This window comes from Epinephelus lanceolatus, chromosome 9, assembly GCF_041903045.1.
Source record: "Epinephelus lanceolatus isolate andai-2023 chromosome 9, ASM4190304v1, whole genome shotgun sequence".
Taxonomy (NCBI): Eukaryota; Metazoa; Chordata; class Actinopteri; order Perciformes; family Serranidae; genus Epinephelus; species Epinephelus lanceolatus.
This window is the reverse complement of record NC_135742.1, coordinates 34,880,077-34,903,907: the sequence shown is the minus strand read 5'-3', so window position 1 is coordinate 34,903,907 and position 23,831 is coordinate 34,880,077. Positions and strand designations below refer to the sequence as shown.

General features: G+C 45.8%; 1 protein-coding gene across 2 annotated transcripts in view; it reads left to right on the top strand.

Annotated features, from left to right (window-relative positions):
• The window catches only part of kat6a (K(lysine) acetyltransferase 6A), a 32,565-nt gene extending 9,442 nt beyond the window's left edge, over window positions 1-23,123 (top strand). The window contains exons 3-17 of one of the 2 annotated variants that reach the window (XM_033619898.2): window positions 5,084-5,192; window positions 6,891-7,006; window positions 8,328-8,409; window positions 9,267-9,381; window positions 9,689-10,002; window positions 12,331-12,443; window positions 13,754-13,869; window positions 14,705-14,846; window positions 15,808-15,969; window positions 16,473-16,566; window positions 16,708-16,939; window positions 18,053-18,251; window positions 18,362-19,066; window positions 19,222-19,480; window positions 19,595-23,123. In XM_033619898.2, the coding sequence (XP_033475789.1) occupies window positions 5,084-5,192; window positions 6,891-7,006; window positions 8,328-8,409; window positions 9,267-9,381; window positions 9,689-10,002; window positions 12,331-12,443; window positions 13,754-13,869; window positions 14,705-14,846; window positions 15,808-15,969; window positions 16,473-16,566; window positions 16,708-16,939; window positions 18,053-18,251; window positions 18,362-19,066; window positions 19,222-19,480; window positions 19,595-22,974 (6,138 nt within the window). In that variant the 3' untranslated portion in view covers window positions 22,975-23,123. Of the gene's footprint in view, window positions 1-5,083; window positions 5,193-6,890; window positions 7,007-8,327; window positions 8,410-9,266; window positions 9,382-9,688; window positions 10,003-12,330; window positions 12,444-13,753; window positions 13,870-14,704; window positions 14,847-15,807; window positions 15,970-16,472; window positions 16,567-16,707; window positions 16,940-18,052; window positions 18,252-18,361; window positions 19,067-19,218; window positions 19,481-19,594 lie in introns of both variants that reach the window. The other variant, XM_033619896.2, reaches the window with a different exon arrangement.
• The last annotated feature ends 708 nt before the right edge of the window (window positions 23,124-23,831 follow it).

Genomic DNA, 23,831 nt, shown 5'->3' with positions numbered 1-23,831 from the left:
GAGATCCTTGACTTGAGATGAGACAAGGACAACAGCAACGCTTTTCCCTCTTTCTCTTTTTCTCCCTTTGCCTTTTATCCTTCTTTTCCTCCTCCTCCATTTCTCCCTCTCCTTTCGTCCTTCCTCTATTGTTCTCTCCTTCCTGTTTCACTCTCCTGTCCTCTGTCTTTAGATAAAATAAGCCAGTTTATAAAGAGGAAACCCGGCCACAGTTTGTTGTTTTCCATACCCTGTTATCTCTCGGCACAAGGTCTCAGACAATGCTGCATGTTGCCTCAAGTATTCATTTTGACCATTTGAAAACAAAATGAATAATTATGCCAAATTTGGAGCACAGTGCTACAGGATATGGAGCGTATCTGACAGTGTTGACACAGCATGGGTCAGACTAGTGTGCACTCACCTGTCCGTTTGTGTGCAGGCATGTATTTATAGAGGAACCTGTAACTTGTAAGACATGTTTTTAATGGCATTTCAAGTCCGCCCAGTCGATGTGGCTAGCTGCTAACGGTTGCCACAAGGCGTGTCTTTTTGGCTCAGAACAGCGTTTTGTTCCTGAGCGCTCCTTACGTTGAGGGGAAAAAAGAAGAGCACATGCCAAAGCATGAACACACAGGCTTAAAATAGACACACATCCACACACATCTCAAGTCAAAAGTCGGCCATGACACTTAACTCAAGCAGTCGGTCGATGTGAGAAATTTCTAGAGCGATGTTGTGGTGTAAGAGCAGTCCTGGCAGCCGATGCTGGCTGAGGTAGAAAAGGCTGAAACAGGGAGGAAAAACAACTCTCAGGAGGAATTGTGTTTCACTGTTCCAATATCCCTGTCATGAAGGGAGGATTAGCTTTTCATTTTTTAGTATCTGTTGGGGATTAATTTACAGTGGCAGCCAGTAACTGAAGCCTCACTGTAACATGCGTCTCTATACAGGGTGTCTGTGTGTGTGTGTGTGTGTGTGTAAGGCAACGCTCGCTTGCTCACTCTTGGCTCGTGTTTACTCGAGCGCTTACGGGGCGAGTGGGAGCAGTTGACCTGCTCCAGCGGGGAAGGGGTTAAGCGTCAGGAATGATTGAGGTGTTGGTCGCACGCAGGCTGCTCAAAGGACTGCCGCTGCAGATTTTCTCTCTTTCTTTACACTTTTCATTTCCTTCACTCTCCTGCCCTCTGGATTCTTATTTTTGTCCTCGCTCTGTCTTTTTTCACACTCCTCTTTTCTTTCTTCTCACTGCTGACTTTCATTTTTCTTCAGTATAGCTATTTTTTTTATTGTGCATTCATATCATTTTGTAACAATTTGTTTTGGGATCTTACTGTATAATCCAGTGCATGATCACCATTTTATATACTCATTACCTGTGAGACTGTAAAATGGTCTCAGGAAAACAGAGCTAGTGCTTATATATTTATCCTCAAGTACGACTCTATCTTCTTCTTTGCACCCTGCGTGTCTGTGCTTATCTGCCTCCCTCTTCACTACTCATTCTTTACAACCCTCCTCTCTCTTTACCTCTTTCTTCCCTTTACTCCCTCACTCCTTACCTTTTGTTTCTCTTGCTCTCTCTGTCCCTGTGCTGTTAGGTGGGTGGGTAGAGGGGTGTAGTGGGGGTGTTGGAAGGAGCCTGAGTCAGAAGGAAATGAACCCAATAAATCACGCTCTTGTCCCTGTCTCCTCCCTGCCAGGACCTGCTGCCTTCCCAGCTCTCTGCGGCTATGTGCACTTACACTGTTGTCCTGTGGAAAACCTTGTAACGCCATCCTCAGTGAATGTCATGTTGTTTTTCCCATTTAAATAAATGATTGGATTGTTCCCTGTGGGATGACGTGCATGTTATGACCTTGTGTGCGCCTCCTACAAAGTTTTTCATGACTTCTATGATGTAAAATGATCACAATGATGTAAAACGTACACAGTAGTGTGCTTGAGAATAGAATTCCTTTTTCATTTTTCAATTTTTGCAGCTATTCTGTAAACTCATAGTAAGTAGTGACAAAAAGACAATCTTGCACAAACTTCAGCCTCATTACTGAGTTTAAAATGGGTGGATTTAACAGCTCAACAAAAAGAAAACCTATGCTGTCTGTTAAAGGAATACTTAATCCCCCAGATGACCATTTGCACATCAACTTGCAGTCCCCATGCTACACATGCCCATTCTGCTTGGCCTGTGGTAGCGCTGCTTGCAGCTTTCTCAAGAACTGCTCGTATAAACACTGTGCTCCTTTGGGTTTTGAACAACACACCTGCAGTATCTATAGATTTATCATGATGCTTAGGTATGGGAAATATTCAATAATGTTGCTATTTTAACTCCTTGTGTAGCGAAATAACCAAAAGAAGGCCCCCAAAGTAAAAAATAGGCATCTCAGTGGAACTTAGTGTGTCACAAAATATGAGACTTTATCATTCATTAAACTATCCAGCATTATATAAGAACTGAAAGCTTCAGTTCAGTGTGCTGATAATTTCTCTCTTTTACTCACTTTGAGTAAAAAACTGAATTCAGGACTTCTACTGTGCAGTATTAATAATAGTGAGTAGTTTTACTGAAGGAAAAAAGTTGTGAGTTGCTACTTCTTCTCCCACTGCCAGTTCTGACATTTCCAGTTAGAGAAAGGGTGAAAGGTAAAGCAAGATGATGTTGGCCTTGGGCCCCCAGATCACTAAATCCACCCCTGAAAAACACATTCATCGTGGCTACTTGTGGTTAAGCACAGTGATACACTAAACTGGTAAAAAAAATAATAAAGTAGAGCATGGATTTAATTGGGTGAGGTATTTTGCTGGTGGTAATGTTATCTGTGTTAAAAGTTAGTATGGCAAACTTACACACTTCGACTTGCGAAGGCAGAGTGGTGCTTATCCTGAACGTTATCCAGACTTGCTTGTTGACTCCAGGGAAGTGAAGAAGAGTTCGGTTGTAATGTTATTATTGCTCTGCTCAATGTTTTTTTGACTAAATTTTTTACTATTAAACAGGCTTCAGCATAAACAGCCCCAGGCACACATGAGTAGCACGCCTGCCCTCTTTCAGTTCAAGAACTTTCTCCGTTTTTTGGATTCGTCGTTCACTGTAAGCGCTTGTGAGAAGAGCCAAGTTTTCTTTACAAATTCAAAGTAACATGGGGTGAGTAACTGAAACTGCCACATTGTTGTTTGGCAGGTGAAGTATTCTTAAAGTTGCTTCATAATGTTGTAAGCATAGCCTGTGAGTATCAAGAACCATTCTTTCATTCAGACACATGAACCTGGTGATGTTGGTGGCTCATTGAAGTGTCTGAAGAATCTCTTGTTTCTCAGTATTAAAAGATTTTGTTTTTTTTGTGTCTGCAGAAGTATTCATCTGTCCTGGGCTTTTTAATGGCATTCCAACTTTAAATAATTAGTAGAATAATTAGGCTTTTTGACACAAATGAACACAAAAAAGACAGTCAAAGTGAAAACAAATCTCATCAGGTTCATCTGAATTAAGCATGGATGTAAAACACAACAAGTGCTAAGTATTTATCCACTTCATGTCAGTTTTAAGTTGTGAGAGCTGGGACATTGCTCAATTTCTGCCAAGTTTCAAGAGGACTGGGAATGAACAGCAATTTTCAAGTCCTGCCACAAGTTTCAAATTGGATTGAGGTTTGGATTCTGACTTGTTTTAAGGCTTTTGATTTTATATTTGCACTTGTGTCTTCTCAGATGCTACCATGCAGTGTTTGGGCTGACACACAAGAGTTTAGTAGGATGATCAAAACGTTCCACTTCAACAGTGGCTTCCACCGTAAAGCTTAGCACGTGGAAGCAGTGAGGCAACAGATGTAGTATGCACAGTGTCCATCACTCTTCTCACACACACACTCAGTTTTTGAGGACAGCTTGTTTACACATAGATGATCCTGTATGTGACCTATAAGAACAAACGGTTGCTCCAGTGACGATTTAAGCAGCTTAGATTATTTTTTCGTTTTAAGTTTGCTTGTATCAATTTGAAGACATTTATTTGGGCTTTTTAGTTCAATCACAGTCAGAAGATCCTAATTACACCTGCTGCTTTTCATTGTTGCTCTACAACAGAATATGAAAAGGTCAAAATGAGTTTTATTGGCACCTTAAATCACAGAACAACCCTATTACAGAATTTTAAATACACAAAACAAGTTCTCCTGGCATTTGATGCTACCAACATTCATTTATATTCAGGACATTTATGTGAGTTGTAAATATCACAGCCAGATTATATGGATTTTTATGTTTAAATTATCTCAGTAATACAAATTTGACTCACTTGTATCTCTTTGATACTCAGCAGTAAACAGTGTGTTGCTGAAAATGACTTGTGGTGTACTCTGAGGTAGCAGTAAGCCACCACTTCCCCTCAGGGCCTCCAGGCTCTAGAAACTTTCAAGGAGAGTCACCCCACGGCCCCTCCCTCTCGTGTTTGCGCCTGTGAAGTGCACCTGCAGTGCTTCGGGGATGTGATTTTTCAGCTTTATTGGACACACAAGTCCTATTTGATGTCTAACAACATGTAAAGTGTTATCCTGCCTTTTGTTTTCCTGGACACAATCCTGGCTTAGGTGCGTATCAGATAATGTGTTTGTTTTGTGTGTGAGTGCACACCTGCTGACACGGGTTGTGTTTTCGGGGATGCGCTAAAAGATTGATGCAGCACCAGAATTGAATGTCTGATGGCATGTTTCAGTGTCAAAATGGGACACGTTGCGCTGGAGTTAAACTCCTCAGCCAATACAACCAAAGGAACTGAGATACAGCTTTTGATCACACAACACAAGAGACATTGACACAAGATGGCAGCCTCAAACATGTCATGTCACATAAATTATACAAGCTCACTCATCACTCTGTAACTCTCATGCTCTTCATTATCCTAAACTCTGTTCACAGATCAGCATGCTCTGTGGTGTCATTGTAGCGCTCAGTCTGCTGTTGGCTTGTTAATACACACAGCAACAGTCATCCACTGTGGCAGGATGCACAAGGCCACTTTGTTGTTTTCATTTGTACAGTTAAACTGTTAAGTTGACTGACGGTCTCAACTTCTCTCCCCCTCTCTCTTCTGTCCCTCTGCCAGCCGGTGGCGGAGCCCATTCCCATCTGCAGCTTCTGCTTGGGGACCAAGGAGCAGAATCGCGACAAGAGGCCGGAGGAACTCATCTCCTGTGCCGACTGTGGCAATAGTGGTGAGTGCTGCTTTGTGACCAGCAAGTGCCAGTTCAGTCTGTGGCTTTGTTAATCTTTCCTAGTTTTGTGGTAAACAACAGCACAACAAAAGAGGGTCCAATCAGCTGTTTGCAAAGTATGGATATGATTGGCTAGAATACAAATCTGTAATCTAATCATTCTTGTAAAAAGGCTTTTGCAGCTGAGAAAATAATACAAGCACAATGCTCACATACTGGAGCTGTAAAAAGATTACCATGAGTGTACTTTTAGGAAGCTGCACACATCAGCTATTTCTGGTGCTGCTTCTTCTACTGAACTTTCTATAACTTTCATCTTCTTATTCAACTGCTTTCAGTGGTTACATGTCAACTGACATTTCAACCAGCTGAGGCCACATCCACACAAATGTTTAAACACTGTTTCAGTATTAATCTCCGTCCATAATAACACGCCTGAAAATGCGTATCACATGACCATTGACGTACGCTGGGCTTGCAACTACCTATGTAAACAGGAAGCAGATTGTCTTCTCCGTGGTTGGTTGCTTACTGACAGGAAACACTACAGAGACGGTGAAAAGTAAGACCAGAGATTCCTTTGCTTGGACCAATAATGAGATGGAGCTCCTACTGATAGTAACATGAGTGTGAGGTAGTCAAGGTGATGGAAAACAGATTGGGAATCATTCAAAACAAATACAATGATATATCAGAGCTGTCATGGGAGCGTTATCCATCACTGCAGGAAGCCATGGCAACAGGGAAGGAATACCCACACAAGTAGTATAAAATCACAAAAGGCATATCAGCCAGCTTTAATGTTTTGGCTTAATCTGTTGTGACTGATAAGACCTAATTGGTAAATGAATGAGGGTGTCTTCATCATTGTTTTCAAAAGTCTCCATTTTCACCCCCCCAGACGTAAATGCAAACCTGGAGTTTTTAAATTAAAACAGGCTTTAAACGCTTTTAAAGGTCTCTGTTTTATAGTTCCAAAACATCACAGTAGCATGGACGCTAGGCGTAAACTTAGCAATAACTTTCAAAATGAAGGCATTAGTGTGGATGTAGCCTAAGACGTCCATTTTAACTACAGTTTTCACCCTCTTTCACTATTGTATTTGGACTGCCACTTAGTTTCTTTCAGTATTTCAGACATATCCAATGGTTCAATTGCTGTTTTATAAGCTGGAGCACAGTCACATTTTCTTTTGGAAATGTAGAGTTCAAGAGTTGTCCTTAATAGTTGTTCTGTGGTGATATTTTCATTATCTTATTTTCTCTGCCCCCTTTTTCGGTCCAGCACACCATGCTTAAACTTGAGTAAGACGAAGACAATAATTGACAAATACTGGCAACGGTCTCTGCTTTCAGAGAAGCTGGGATATAATTATGGTTTTCCTGCTGCTTTGTGAAAGCAGAGGAGAGATTGTGTTCCTCCTCTTCCCTCAGTGGGTTTCTGTCCCAGACAAGACCATCTTGTTTGCTACTCTTCAAACAGCAAAAGCACAGCTCTGACAGATTTGCAATTTATGTTTGAACACTCTCTTTGCAGCCAGGTTTGATTCAGTGAGGGCTTTCAGTTCCAAAAGGATCTCTCTGTTTTTTTTTCTTCCTACAATGATGCAAGTGGGTCATGGTTGTCAGTCAGCAGCCACTAAAAAAGTCTGTGACATTGACGCACTTGTTTGTGTATGTGTGTCTGTCTACCTGCAGGCCACCCGTCCTGTCTCAAGTTCTCCCCAGAGCTCACAGCGCGAGTCAAGGCTCTGTGGTGGCAGTGCATCGAATGCAAGACTTGCAGCAGCTGTCAGGATCAAGGAAAGAATGCGGTGAGTGGATGAGCGAATATGGCGGACTGGCAGCCTAACGGTGCCTGTTAACGCTCTCTTCTCTACTTAAGTGCCAGATAGAGATGCTGATAGACATATCTGTGGTCCTGGGATTGAGCTATTTTAGTCAGCATCGGCATGATTTCTCTTCCTTGTCAAGTGAGGCATCATTGTTATTCAAATGTTTGTAGAGAGGTTTGACAGTGAGACAAAATGCACAACATACTGCCAAGATGCACAGTGATAAAATACGTCTTTGAGAAAAGAGAGCAACATGGAAACAAAGAAGCTGCTTAAACCAGTCGAGGTGGATATTTTCAAAGTACATTTCAACTTTAACCTCTTCTACGATTTGTTGCACAGATTTGGTGCAAAATGTAAACATTTTTAATCACTTGAGAATTGATAAAAATGGTCAAAAATCCCTCCAAAATACCATATTAAGACACCAAGACTTGAAGGACAACCACAGAAAAATCTGTGCTGTGATTTGATATCAAAAACTTGACATTTGGAGATTTTTTTCAGTGATGGATGGTGAACACCTCTGTTCTGGAAAGACAGCATACATCTTCTGAAAGCCTAACGTCTCTAGGTTGTGGCTGTCAAGTTTCAGGCGGCTATGATTATCCCAGAGGTCACAATAGGTCATCTTATACAGTGATGTCAAGTTTTAAAAATGATCTTATCACAGTGAGGAAAACTGCATGGTTTTTTTGTTGTTTTTTTTGGCCCAAAATGGCACGGGACTAGTATAAAGTCGGCATGTCTGCAAAGAGGAGACCCATTGGTACCTATTTAACCCATTTTCATTCACATATCTTGAAGTCATGTGATCCCTGTGAAATTAGCTTTGCCAGTTTTTCCCTTGCCAAAATGTTTCCTGCCTTTGGAGCATTATTAAGTATGACATGTTTGTAACCAGTGGATTCATCAGGTCTTTTAGTTTCATGCAGTATTTTCATTCTAGCTTTAAAACTCAGTGCACTACAGCCACTAAAAGACAGTATTGTTGGCCGAGGACACCAGCGTCCCTAGCACAGTGAAAGAGGTTAATGTACTTTGAACACTTACATAAATATGTGGAATTCTTATTTAAGTTTGTCATAAGGATGATCTCAGGAGCTTTATCATCAAACAAAGTGCATCATAACCATATTATTGGACATGGGTGACACATATTTGACTTCATGAAAATACAGTTTGCCCCTAGTATATTGTTTTAGCTTTCATGCATGTTTATTGGTTCCATGAGACTTACCTTGTCTGTAACACGTCTGAAGTGATTAATAATCATCTTGTGCATGTTTGTACTGTGCAGGACAACATGTTGTTCTGTGACTCCTGTGACCGGGGCTTCCACATGGAGTGCTGTGATCCTCCCCTCACGCGGATGCCAAAAGGTAAGTAAACACAGGACTGCTCTTTTAAGTCATAACCTGCCTCCTCATTGCCTGTTTACTGCCTCCCATGAATCCATCTGATATAATATGCAAAGCTCTAGGGCTGTACCCAACTCAGTTGTTGTGAGTGGGATCAGATTCCGCCGTTTAACGTGATTGTTCCCCCCCCCCCCCCCCCCCCCAATAAAGTTTTGAAGTTTGAATGGGTTCAGCGGGACAATGACATTCATTTAATATACTGAACAGGCTAACGGCACTAATGACGGACGTGAAATGTATAACAGTTTTTGCCGACACCAGATACCAAACAAAAGCCAGAGACTGTGTCGTATTAAGTTGCTGTGAGCTGTTATTTCACCACTTCCAAGCAGAAGAGAGAAGTTAATGTTCTGGAGACTTGTGGTGGAAAGTTTCTTCTCCTCTGTGCCGCTGCATCACGTCCACAGCTGTCTGTACTAAAGTGCAGCGTGAAAGTCAAGAGCGCTCCCTTTGCAGCAAATTCTGGGGACCAAAACATCCCCAAAAGTACATGGCACAGCACACTGACTAGCGAAAAAAAAAAAAACCCGACTGCTCGACTTGAAGCATTCCCAGTCGACTGAGGGGTCTCTGAATGACGATTCAGATCTCCGACTTTCAAGGGGCAGCCTGACCAGGCTCATAAATGACCACTCTATTTGACCATTAAAGTCACACTAAATGATTTCTCGAGCTCTCTTTTGAAGCACGTAATGCTTCACCATGAAGTGCTAATGTATGCAATGTGTCCCAGGGTGTGTTGGTATCTGCACTGAAGCTTGTCTTGTCTAATCCACCTCAAAGTATGTGAACCTGTGCTTTTACTCTTTCTCTCCCAGGCATGTGGATTTGTCAAATCTGCCAACCCAGGAAAAAGGGAAAGAAGCTTTTACATGAAAAGGCAGCACAAATCAAACGGCGCTACAACGCACCACTGGGGCGGCCCAAGAACAGGTAAAGAGACGCCTTCAGCTGCTGGCGTCTTCTTTAGTGTTAGCCCAGTGGAGAGCCGCAGCACGATGCCATGTATCCACTCAAGCAGGGAGCAGATGACCTAACAGCTAAAACACCTCGTCTCAAAACAAGCTTAAGGCTATTTTTTCTTTTATTGACATTTCTCTTCTTTATGTAATTTATCAATAAAAACATAGTGTTTGTTTTTCCAGTGGATTCATATGTGGTCCCATAAGTAAGACTCTGGGTCCACCAAACTTTATTACTTTCTGACACAGTGTTTACTGACTTCTGTCTTTCTCCGCAGGCCGGGGCGGCCCTTCAAGAAGTTGGGCGGGCGTGGTCGGCGGAAGCGCTCGGCCTCGGCCAACTCATCTTCCAGCTCATCCTGCGAGGGTTACCCTGGTGACGACAGGCTGCTTTTTTCGATGCGGGACGATGACCTGTCGCAGGGCAGCCTGCGCTTCAACAACAAGACCAAGGGCCTCATCGACGCCCTCACAAAGTTCTTCACACCGTCGCCCGAGGGCCGCAAGGCACGACAGGAAGTGGTGGACTACTCTCAGCAGTGCCGCATCCGAAAGAAAGCCAGTCGCAAAGGAGAAGGAGATGACAGAGGAGGTAAAGATTAGCTTATACACACATTTCACAACCATTGGAGGATTAGTCTTAAGTCTGCAGATAAACATCTCTCTTTGCTAAAAGATATCAGATATTTACTGGTGCAGTTGACAAAAATCATCAATTTTTTTTTCTATAAATGTAAGTATTTTATTACTAAGAGCACAAGATTCTCAGCTTTGAATATTTTATTATAAAGTAACCAAAAGGGGGTTTATAGAGTTCATGTACTTGACATAAATATGATAAATAGCCTTTGAATTGCAACTTACTGGAAATAATAAGTAATGTACATAAAGAGATGTGAATGAACTGTTTTGTTTGTAGTGAACACATAAATTTAAGCAACTTTTTAATAGTGCAGCAACAAAATTATTAATGCAGCGACTGCAAAAACATGAAAAGGAGGCTATAAATTTGATCATCTCTAAAACTTTCACAGCACAAATTGGTAATAGTTACAGATATCACCATCGTTGCTCTAAAAACATATTGTATCATGATGCCTCTTTTCCTAGTTTTTTTGTCAGACACGAATAGGGGTTGTGACCTAGCCGGTTTGCCAACAGACAGACTCTGTACCACCAACTATTACTGTGATGTATAGACTCTGCTGCAGCATTCTGCCCATTTTAAAAATGATCCAGCCCTGATGTTACTTATTTGGAAATTGTAGACCAAGGGTAGAAATGCTGTAGAATTGATTTGTCATTTTCTGGCTGAGAATACTGTTGCTTATGCATCAAAAGAAATTGCTTTGTTACATGAAGTGGGTGGCCACCAGCAGTTCTCTTTCCGCAGAACTTTTCATGGTGGCGCATACACACACACACACACACACACACACACACACACAGTCTTAAGTACAGCACAGTAGAAGAGAATAAATGTGACAGAGCAGACACATTAGGAGTACTCACTTCATGTTTCATTGGCACCAATGTCTGCGTTTTGACCCACTTTGAAGATTTTGTTGTACAATGGATTATACAACCTGTATGAATCCAGTTTTGTGACACATCCAGAGTCTGTCAAAAGAGAAGTGATCATTTAAAACCTGTCTACCCTGTATATGAATAAAACAAACCCACAACAGCCACATTAGTAGGTTCATCATCAAAAATAAATGCGTATCTGTGGTGATGAGGCTCAAATATAGCCATCTATAATTTATTTTACTTGTTCGTTGGGAAACTGTAGCAAATAAACTTGAGCCCTTTTTACACAGAGATCACACTATAGGGCCAATACGCAGTTGTTTCTTTACATCACCTTTGCATTTTTACACAGAACCAAACAACTGCCGCATCATGCTGTCCCCGTATATTATTTCAGACAGCATGCTGGCATCGCGGATGCAGAGGCATGACCCTAGTGTGACATATAACATAAGCGTTGGCAGTGCAATATGCATATGTGCATATTTACTGTCTCAGTTACATGGTGGCTGATCTCGTCCTCTGCTTGTAGGGTAATGAGCTCCAGGACCTCGTTGCTTTCCCAATTTGAGGACATTTTCGGCCGCTGTTCCTTCTCTTTGAGTTAGCTGCTAACTGCTTTTAGCTGCTTTTTGAATCTCCTGTGGTGGGTCACATGCATAACACATCATCAAAACGGCACACCTGTGCCGCCTATGATCTTGTCCTGCCAGCTGTCCCGTTTATACAAAGTTTCAGCGCTGTCACTACTTCCATTCCCAGACAACTCTTTCCCCCCATGCTGCAATCGTACCTTTTATACAGAACTGGGATGGGGAATAACAATGCAGTATTCCCACCTTGAACAGGCAGTGTAAAAGGGGCTATGGAAGCCCAAGTGAATTTCTTGAATTCTCTCAGCACTTCGTGTCTTGTGTGCTTTGAAGACTAACTTTAAGCTCAGTAAAATCAGAGCAGAGTGTGCCAGTGAGGTAAATTAGAACAATTCCTTACACTTTATCAAGAAAATACTGTTTGATTATCACACACAAACACACAGGCATCAAATGCAGAGAGATGCCAGAAAGATGGGTTGCTGCAGCTCAGCGCCCTCAGCAGTTAGGGTGTCAGTGCCCCGCTCAAGGGCACCTCGACAGTGCCCAGGAGGTAAACTGGCACCTCTCCAGCTACCAGTCCACACGCTGTACTTGGCCCATGCAGCAACTTGAACCAGTGACCCTCTGGTTCCCAGGCTGAGTCCCCACAGACTGAGCTGCTGCCACCCCTGGAAGACTGTTAACCTTGTATAAATGCCTGCCCACTGTCGCAGTAGCACCATTGTTAAAATCGTCTGTCTAGAAAGCTTCTCACTAAATTTGCATTAATGTTGACTCTGTGTTTCAATCCCCAGACAATCAGGAAGGCAGCGACTGGCGTGATGAAGATGAGAAACTGCCCGGTCACGAGAACCTGACGGAAAAAGACATTGAACTGTTCAGACACATCCAGGAGCTGGCACTACAGGTACACAGTTGGAGACAAAATATTAAATGTCTTTTAAATTTATTGAATGAACAGATAAGGGATGATGGAAAGGGAGGACATGAAGAGGGATCACATTGTAGAGTGAGACAGCATCAGCAGGGGAGCCAGGGAGAGACCTGTGAGGCTATAACTGAGGCTGCCATGCTGGAGTCATTGGACGTGATGGTTATGTAAACCCACGGAGTACAGCGGGGGAGCTGGATTTCAGTGGTGATGAGAATGTGGTCAGAAAGAGCGGAGTCAACAACAGCTAGGTCGTAAAAGATGACGTCACTGGCCTTTGACAAGGTCTGTAGGATGTAGGCACGTTTGTGGGTGGAAAAGTCAATGAGCTGTGAGCCTATTGTATTAATATATATGTATTAATAGATTAATTTGCCATGGAACAGCTGCTGGATTCGGCATGTATATTAAAACCATGCAGGGCACATGGGGCAGAGCAGGATGATGAGTGTAGCATTCAGTGAGGTTCAAAGGTTTGGTTTTAAATGACCAATAGATGCAAATAACAAGCTTTGCTACGATAGTTAAAGTACAGTGTTGTCTTTGGAAATTTGCTTGAATTTCACATTCTGTTTCTGATACTCCCACGTTTGAAGGGCACAGCTGGTCAGTATGACTATGCCCTGGAGGCCTCTGAGTGCACGAGGCCTCTGCCACGTCTCAGCTAGGCACACAAAGTTAAAGTTGGTGTCAAAAGAACACCCCGTGTTTGATGGAGTGAATATTGCAGCTTTAATGTCAGTGTCCTGCAGTGATAGGTTCGCCCAGCCAGTGTAGTTACAGAGAGGAAATGTAAATCAGCACTAACAGCCCTTTTCATGCAGCCGTTGGAGCAGGTGTTTGGCCAGTGTCACGGGAGTCATATTAAAACACTATCTCAGATACCGACTGGAATATTCACACCAGTGTTTAAGTGTTTGACGCAGGGAGTAGTAAACCTTAATGATGTGTGAAAAGGGCCGATGTTATTATCTAGGCTGAGTAGTAGTGGAGTAGAGTACATGATCATCATAAAGGGCAGACAGGGAGGTTTAAACTGATCTTGTTAAATTTAAATCTAAGCCTGGTGGGCTCCACTGGTTTGCTTTTATCACTGATGTGTCACTGATGGCACCCAGTGTCCTGCAGAGCTCTTACGCTTGAGTGTAAGATCCTAAGGCAGTCAGCCCTCATGTGTAATCTATCTGTTTGCCCTATGATCTCTCAGATGCTCCAGCAGTAAACCTAAACTTGACCTTCCATCTCCTCTCCCTTTCTCCCTTTGTCTTTGTCGCTCACACAAACAGAAAGTCGGGGTGACGGGTCCGCCAGACCCTCAGATGCGCTGTCCGTCAGTCATCGAATTTGGCAAGTTTGAAATCCAGACGTGGTATTCCTCTCCCTACCCCCAGGAGTACAGCAGGTAAGCTAATGACCATAATGAAGCACAACAGCATAATGTACTTAGCTCACACTCCTGCGTGTAGACAGCACAGCCACCTCCAGCGTAATGCAGCTCAATTATAAGGTTGTTTACAGTAGCACCTACTTTGGCTGGTAACCAGCCAGAGCCTGATTTGGAGTAGGTGGGGGTGTATTAATTCTTTTAATGTATGTAACCGTGGAATAAAATCTGCCCTACTAATCTTACCTAATCTGCTTTGATTAGGTATTTGAAAATTTAGTGGAGGTAATAAAAGTGAAGTAATATTAGCAGAGAATAAAAGCTTAATGACCCACTCAGAGCAAAAAAATCTATATTTATCCTTGTTCACATCCTATTGCCTCTGTAGGCAGTGTGGAATTATTTGCCTCGTTCAAATCAAGAGCTGTGAAAAGGGATGCAGTTAGCATTTATGTTCAATATTTATTTATCTCTCAGTTGCTTCCTCAATTAATCGGTAATTGCTTAGTTAATAAAACTTCCAAAAAAAGTTTTAAAAATGCCTATCATGATTTCCCCAAAGCCCAGAATGACGTATTCAAATACCAAAACCTAAAGATATTCAGTTAACTATCATAGAAGATTAAGAATACAGCAAATATCTACATCCAAGAAGCGGAAACCAGAGAACGTTTGGCTTTGTTGCTTAAAAAAAGGCCATGAATGAGTCAATTGTCAAAACAGTTGCAAATAAATGCTCTGTTGATCCATTTATAACTTACTCGACTGTTCATTTTAGGTCTAACTGTGACTTTTTACAACCAGTTTGCACTTACACCTTTTCTTGTTGCACTCCCCTTCCTTTTCCCTCCAGACTACCCAAGCTCTACTTGTGTGAGTTCTGCCTGCGCTACATGAAGAGTCGCAGCATCCTCTACCAGCACATGAAGAAGTGTAACTGGTTCCACCCCCCTGCCAACGAGATCTACAGGAAGGACGATGTCTCTGTATACGAGGTGAGGATGAACTGTTCGGAATGATGGACTGAACGATGGTGAGAGCTAATGAAGTGAAAGACTAGAAGAATGTGAGTGAGTGATGGTTGATGTGACTGAAACAGAGATAACAATCTGTAAACCACAGCAGCGCTACAGCCACATCCTCTACTGAAGACACCCGTTCTTCTCTTCTTGCCTCACAATTGCACCTAGTGTTGCACTCCAGCCCTGTTAGTCACTTCCAACGACACACAATTGTCCAGTGTAGTTACAAAACAGACCAATGAATCCTTTCTCAAAAATGTATTCCATGCCTTCTGTAGACTTTTAACAAGACCCACTCATTTTTATTTAAGACTGTGGGAGTATCTGCAGGGTCAGAGATTAATCTTATGCATGGCACACCACTTCTTTCCCCCCCAGCCTCATGAATATACAGTATGTTGATCAGCCCACTTCCTAATGTTGATTAATAGACATCCCTACACACCATAGCGGAATATTCTGCCATTAATGCCATCAGGGAATGACACTGTTATTATTAGAAGAATTCCTAATTACCAATTTACAGTGAAGCTCTTCTTCTTGGTCTCGTAGCACAGCAGCAGATTAATTCAGTGGGTTGTTGTCTGCAGGCCATGGCCACTGCAGCTCCTGTTTCCCCCGCTCTGCAGTCCATCCTCGCTCGGAGGCGAGCAGAGATAACTGGCCGGCTGCCAAGCCGAACCTCCCTCCTTCTCTTTCTCTTCACAGCTCTTTGTTTCTCTCCTCCACCCTCTCTATCTGTCAGAGTCTCCAGAGACACAGCTGAGATCATTGCCTGACACCGACTTCTACTCCATTCACCTTCACTTTGTTCCACAGCTCTCTAACAGCAGCTTAAAGATGTACTCCTGCACAGTAGAGTGTGTGGGACTGAATTGTAGTCGTTTAGGGAACTTTGTGTCACTGATGTGTTTCCTTGCTGATCCCACAACAGGTTGATGGGAATGTGAGCACAATCTACTGTCAGAACCTGTGTCTGCTGGCCAAGCTGTTCCTGGACCACAAAACCCTCTACTATGATGTGGAGCCTTTCCTTTTCTACGTCCTCACCCAGAACGACAGCAAAGGTTGTCATCTCGTCGGCTACTTCTCTAAGGTACGGCCATGATGCTCTCAACCTGTGATGGATTTCAGTTCCTCTTGCCCACAGCCTCTCAGCCAATTGAGTCGGAATTTGTGTTTTTATTGTCCATGCACCTTCTTCATTTTCAAGAAATACATACCTCTGTAATTATAACCCCTGCACAAACTCACCAAAACAGCTACATTAACCAAAATGGAGAGAAAAATATATTCAAATGAAATGAAATGAATTTGCACTGTCATCACCCCACACAGGTGCATTCCAGCAAACGCACAAATGCTCATGTTGAGTTCCAGATAAACACTGGGCGCCGTGAACTCTGTTGCTCTCCGTGGAGTCGCAGGTGCACCCATTAACATGCTACTTCCCTGCCAAAACACAGCAGTTAGTGAGCGGACGCAGCACCATCAACACCCTGCTGTTCACCCACACAAGCCTGCTCTGTGATGTAGTTTCCATTACATTTTTTTTTTTTCAAATGGTGGAATGTGTCTGTGTCTTTATCTCTTCTCCAGGAGAAGCACTGTCAACAGAAATACAACGTGTCATGCATCATGATTCTTCCACAGTACCAGCGCAGGGGCTACGGACGCTTTCTCATCGACTTTAGTAAGTAACAAAACATAGTGACACCACCAATTACTGGGAAATATATCTGTGGATACAAAATTAAATTCAATAGAAAACACTGTGGTGTACATCTTTTTGGCTCAAGATGTCTGTCATTGGTTTGTTCCTCCATCCCCGCAGGCTACTTATTGTCCAAACGCGAGGGCCAGCCAGGCTCCCCAGAGAAGCCTCTGTCGGACCTAGGTCGACTGTCTTACATGGCATACTGGCGCAGCGTGGTGCTGGAGTGTCTCCACGAGGTCCGCGATCGGCAGATCACCATACGACAACTCAGCAAACTGACTGGGATCTGCCCGCAGGACATCACCACCACCCTGCACAGCCTCAACATGCTGGAGCAGCGAGGAGACAGGTCAGAGACACGACTGGCATACACTCTGAAACACTCCATATTATTTAGTGCCATATGAATTCTTACCCTGCATTAGCACATTATATAACTTACTATAGTGCAGTGAGAGACGGAAGAAGGATCTGGTTGCCAGACAGTTCTCAGTCACAAAGTATTAAAGGCTCTTGTAAAGCTTACCCCAAACGAGGCAGAATATGGCTTGTAGCCAGGTTACACCTTGCATGTAAACAAAGCCAGCCTTTAAAGTAGGCTTTAGTAGGATCATTGCTCATGCTGTCCCTATAATGATATATGGATGCAGCCTGATGTATTTAAACTCCCCTATCAATATAATTTAGGTGTCCTGCTGCTGCCTTAATTAATTGACTCCTCAGCAGATGTTGCATTAACCTAATATTTTCAGCCATTGACTAAATATTTTCAACGACATTAAAATGTTAAGGCTGTCCATTTTGACAGATAAAAACACTGAGGTCGATTTATCATCACTTTAAGTAATCCAAACCCTGGTTCAGATGGTGGCTTTGGCACATGAATAAGCTATTGTTTAGTCTTGGTTTGATCTCATGTGCATGACCTCGTTGTCTAGCTGGCTTTCATTTTATAGTTATAGTTGACTAACGTACGTATACTTGCCACTGTCGCAATAGTAGATAGTGTGTGTCCATTTGACACTTATTAATATTCCGCCATGTTTTAGCAACAGTAGGATTGAAAGGGAAGAATGATGGGCCGTTGGTTAAGTGTAATTAGCACAGTTTAAGTTTATGCCTGTGATTAATGTACTGTCACTGTCTGACAGTATTGACCCACAAAACTGGGTTTTTGGGTCACAATGATGTGAACAAAGACAAAAGTTGGTGGCAGCACCAGAAAAGAGTGGCACGTTGTGACGCTTTGCTTTAAACACAAATATTAACAATCCTTCTATTGTAAGTACACATACACATACTAATAGTCTTGTAAATACATAGTGATCTGCACACATAGGTGTGGATGCACATACACCAACATACACAGCCATATTAATCTAATATCTCTATGCTTGCATGTAAAATAAACATGCATACAGAGTTGTAACGCTTTTGTTTCTTTTCCCTCTGGTTGTGTCAGGCTGGTCCTGGTGCGAAGGGAGAAACTGGTGGCTAACCACATGGCTCGTCTAAAGGCCCGGCCACGACAACTGGATGTCGACCCTGAGTGTCTCCGCTGGACTCCAGTCATTGTAACCAACACTGTGGTCTCTGATGCCGACGGAGATGACGACGATGATGAGGAAGATGAAGAGCCAGAGGAGGAAAACCGCAAGGAGGTAAATACATTAAATTTGTATTTGCTCAAAAATTGAATAATAGATTGTCAAAGTGGTTGTATGTTCTTATTGATTAATTATTGATTTTATTCTACTCTATCTGTAAACAGGTCAAACCAAGTCATAAGGTCCCACCAATGTCCTCCTGGCACATGCGTCAAGCAAAGAAGAGGGAAGAGGAGGAGGACGATGATGAGGAGGAAGAAGAGGAAAGAAAGGGCTTCCTGGGGTTTCCCATTAGCCAGAGCTCTCCAACTTCTCCTTCTGTTCGCTGTCCACCCTCTGTCCCAGAGCCACCGCGTCCCCCTCCCCCAACAAATGGAGAACGCAGACCTCGGGGGCGTCCGCCCAAAAACTGGCCTTGGGGCAAGGTGAAAGACAGTGCACGGGTGGGACGGCCAGCTAAGATCCGCCCAGTGGAGGACGAGGATGATGAGGACGAGGAGAGAACAGAAGAAGGAAAAACCGCAGGCTCTGCCAGTAGCCCCCCTTCCCTTTTCTCCCTGGACAGACAAACAGAAGCCACAGCCTTTCACTCTCTGGACATGGCCAGGCACCCCTCCATAACCCCCACACGGAGAGGGCGGCCCCCCAGGAAAAAGAGAGGCCCTAAGCCCAGATTGTTGGACGGGCCTGGAGAGGGGCTGGCACAGCTTCCTGTGGTTTCCAGGTTGAATGAGTCTCCGCCCGTCAGGAAGAACTGCTACAGTGAAAGCAGTGAAGAAGAGGAGGACGACGATGACGAAGATGATGAAGAGAGGAGGGCATGCTCCCCACCCATCCTCACCAAGCCTGCCATGGGGCTCAAATGCAAGGTGAGAAACTAAAAGTGTCTTGTTAATAGAGAATGTTAAAATCGTCAATCATCATTGTCTAATTTCTGATCAAAATAAACTAGTTTTCAGCTGTATTTACAACTGGATTTATGATAACCTGGATCCTAATAACCCGTCCTGTTTCTACCTAGAAGCCACTGAGGAAGCGTCGTTTTCGCCAGCGCAGCCACCCTCACAGCAGTGTGGTGACAGAGACAATTTCTGAGACCACAGAGGTGTTGGATGAGCCCTTTGTAGATTCAGACTCAGAGAGACCAATGCCCAGGCTGGAGGAGGAGACGCCCCTGGGCCACCCACTGCACCGCTACCCCCCAGCCCGCTCTGCTCTGAGGTTGTCTGACCCAGCACCTAAAAGGGGCCGTCACTCCAACCTTACAGATTCAGAGGAAGACGGTGAGCAGCTTTGATGCCAAACCTGACAGGATTTAGTGATGATTGGTTTGTGTGTATACAAAGATATGTGTTAAGCTTTATCTAACACTGGCTTATCTTCTTGCCTCCTCTCAGAGCTAACACCTGTGCTGAAGCCTGTGGCTGCTCTGCCAGCAACTCCCTCAGAGACTCTGGCAGCCAACCCTGAGGTCCCAGTCAAGAAGAAGAAGGGTTGGCCCAAGGGAAAGAGCCGCAAACCACTGCACTGGAAGAAACGAGGCCCTGGAAAACCGCCCAGTGGCGGGCCTGCAGAAAGCCAGGCCCAAAGTGGGGATCCACCACCTCCCAAAATCAAGATGAAGCCTGGCCGCAAGCCCCGGAGCTGGTACCTGCAGCGGGCCCAGGAGGAAGCAGAGAGGCAGGAGCAGGAAAGACAAAGGCTGTTGGAGCAGCAGCTGGACAAAGATCCTCAGCTGCTCCAGACAGACGATCGTAACAGCAAGCGAGTGTGCAGAACCAACACTGACAGCAAACAGAAAGACTCTGATGAAGAAGATGACTACCTCCCTAAGCCTGTTGAGCAGAAGGTGCCCAGGAGGCGAGGGAGACCGCCCAAGAACCGCGCCCTCCGCCAGCCACCACAGCCCGCCCCCAAACCACCTCCAACCTCTGAGCCAGAAGAGGAGGAGGATGAGGAGGAAGAGACTGAAAGAACTTGGGAAGAAGATAAACCCAGCCGTCCACCATCCCGTCCCCTGCTGTCCCCTTCTTCCTCCTCTTCCACCTCAGGGCCCCGGGCTCCACAGTCTCGGCCTCAGGATGCAGACATGGGCGACAGGGAAGAGGATGATGACGATGAGGAGAGGGAGGAAGAGGAATGTGGCAGCATGGGCAGTGGTGGCGGTAGCATCAACAGGCGAGCAGCAGTTACACCAGGTTCAGGCAGCAGACGCAGTGAAGACCATGACGCAGATGATGAAGGTGACGGACACTTGGAGGACAAGAGCAACGGCAGCACTAACAGCAGCAAGAAGAGAAAAAGCCAGGACTCTGAAGATGAAGATGATGACGAAGACGAAGAGGAGGAGCCTGCCTCCCGTGCAAGCTCTCCTCCGGTCAAAGAAGAACCCCAAGGTGGAGAGGCTTTTTTAGACATGGAGAACAGCGTGGCCCGGGACTACGTGAGCAAACAGGAGGAGGAAGAAGAGGAGGAGGAGGAGGCTGAGGAGGAGGCGCAGGAGTCGAAGTGTCGACCCTCCTCAACTGACCCACAGCAGGAGGAGAGGCGGCGCAGAGAGCAGGAGGAGTCCGCTGCAGCAGCTGCAGCAGTGGAAACTGTTACGGCCATGTCTGTTCCCTCCGAACCCATGGAGCTTCAGTCTCTGCACCCTGATGACAAGGACGTCACGCTGTTGATGGAACCCCAACACACACATCCACACTCCCACCCACACCAGCACTCTGACTTCAAAGAGGAGCTGGGCCACCATCATCCGCACCACCCCCACCATCACTCCAATGAGCTGGACCTGGAGACTATGCAGGCCGTCCAGTCCCTGACACAAGGGGAAGCCCAGGACGAAGAGACTGAACCCCAGCCACACCATGGGGCCTACCAGGACTGTGAGGAGACCCTAGCTGCCTGCCGGACCCTGCAGAGTTACAGCCACACAGGGGAGGCCGAGGAGGAGGCTCTGGCCTTAGTGGAGGAATGTGGGGCCTCCCAACACAGCAGCCCCCTTCCCAATCCCCCAGTGCCGCCTCTGCCCAGTCAATCTGTGCGCTCGGTTAACAGTCCGGGGTTGCCCTCGGGCATTATGGACACAACACCAGCAGGGCAGAGAGGAGGGACACCTGGCCCTACTGGAGCAGGGGGCAGTGGTGGAGGTGCTGGAGGGGGGTACACCCAGATCACACCAGAGCATCCCAGCTCTCTATCTGCCCCCTCCCAGCAGAACATGGAAACGTCGCCAATGATGGATGTACCGTCTGTGTCGGACCATTCGCAGCAGGTGGTGGACAGTGGCTTCAGTGACCTTGGCAGCATAGAGAGCACCACGGAGAACTATGACAACCCCAGCAGCTATGACTCCACCATGGGCGGAGGGGGTAATGGAACAGGAAATGGGGGGAACGGAGGGGGCATGTCAGCCGCTGTTGTTGCAGGAGCTTCCACAGCTTCCTCATCATCAGCCTCCTCTTCTTCAAGCTCGGCCACCCCGTCCTCCTCCCAGTCCAACAGCTGCTCCTTTGCACCAGCCCCCAGCCTCACATCATCCACAGGAACGGGAGGATCCCAACTAGCGATGGGCAGCTGTAGCCTCATCCAGCAAACAGGACCAGGGCCCAACAGCGGACCAGGTGCCAGTAATGTAGGCAGTGCTGTGCCTCAGCCGCCGCCACCCCCACCACCGTCCAACACCCCCAGCTGTGGCATTAAGTCCCCTCAGAGCTGTGGTGTGATAGAGAGGCCTCCCAGCACTAACCAGCAACAACAACAACAGCAGCAGCAGCAACAGTCCCAAAAAAAGGTTCCTCCGCAGCCTCCTCAGCAGCAACAAGCCCCCAACCCTCAGCCTCCACCGTCGGCGCCACCACCGCCACCGCAGCAACAACAGCAGGCCCTGTCCCAGTGTAGCATGGGCAATGGCTTCGCCTCCACGCCCATGATCATGGAGATCCCTGAGAGTGGAGGTGGGGGAGGGGGCCGCACCCTATATGAGCGCATGGGTCAGGACTTTGGCACAGGGGGCTACCCCCAGCCCTCAGCAACCTTCAGCCTAGCCAAACTCCAGCAGCTCACCAACACCATCATGGACCCCCATGCAATGCCCTACTCTCATTCAGCCGCTGTCACCTCCTATGCCACCAGTGTTTCTCTCTCCAATCCCGGGCTGGCCCCTTCACCCCACACTCCCCTCCCTCAGGGCCAGCCCACTATGACCCCACCTCCTAACCTGAGCTCTGGCTCCATGAACCTGGGCTCCTTGCAGCTGCAATGCAACATGCCCACAACCAACATCGGCCTGGGACCCCCACCGCACACGCAGCGGCTACAGGGCCAGATGGCCACAGTCAAAGGCCATATTTCTATCCGGTCCAAAGCCACTCAGCAGCTGGCCCCGGCCCCACACCAGCAGCAGCTCTATGGACGCAGCTCAGGGGCCGTGGCCATGCAGGGCACGCCGCGCACCTTGGCTGTGCAGCGCGGTATGATGCCAAACCTCATGCCCACGCCAGCACCGTACAATTCCATGAACATGACGCCCCTCAATGCCATGTCTGCCGGCTACCGAATGCCCCAGCCCATGATGAACAGTGGTTATCATGGCAACCCCCCTTACATGAATCAGCCAGCTCAGTACCCCATGCAGATGCAGATGGGCATGATGGGAGGCCAGGGTTACCCGCAGCAGCCTATGCAGCCCAATCACCACGGTAACATGATGTACACCGGCCCCTCCCATCACAGCTACGCCGGTGTCCCAAAACAGTCACCTTACATGAGCAGATGAGCTGCCAAGAACTGAGAAAGGAGACATGAGGCCAGAGCTGATACTCGCTGTACTCTAAATGTCCATTACTCCTGTTCACCCTCTCCAGTGCCACGGCAGGCGCCAGGGAGAGTAGGTGATTGGAGACAGAGAGGGTCTTTGGGTTTCCTGTTTTTTTCTATGTTGTCATTTTGTCCCTTTTCATTTGGGCTCGTTTCCCCCTCCCCTCCCAGCTGGCTGTTGTACGGGAACAAGTCGGTGGGGTTCTGGGTCGGGGTGTGTACATGGACCTCTGGCGTGCCGTGCTGCTTCAGGCCAGGCCTACACAGTCCTCTGACGTGATTTCACGCAGGCCCAGGAGTCTCTTCCTCCTCACGATGCGCAGGAGGAGAGCAGGGGAGGACAAGAGTGACGAAGAAAACACACAGAGAAAGACAATACAGGAGTACCCTGCTCTGTCGGACTGCAAATGAAAAACAGTGGTTAATTGAATATATTCAACCATGCACACAATCTTTTAAGTGATATAGGAAGCCTTACCATGAAAAAAGAGACAATGAAACATTGTAGGCGGACTCTTGTTTTGTTTTGTTAAACATAATGTTGAATCTTATTTTTGTTGTTGTTGTTTTTGTTGACTGTTTTTTGAAATACTCGTGTGCAGTCCGACCTCTTATATGCTTTGGTCTTTATATGTGTGGCATTCTGAAATGGTGATACACCCTGTTGCTCTCTCAGAAATCCCCGAACATCTCTGTGGCCACTCTGTCAGACGGCTTTTCACCCAGTTCCAGAAAAGCATAGGAGCGGGGCCTCCGGTGTTTGAGGTGTTGAGCTGTTTCCAGAGTCTCTGTCTTCCCGGATGGACCTTGTTGTAC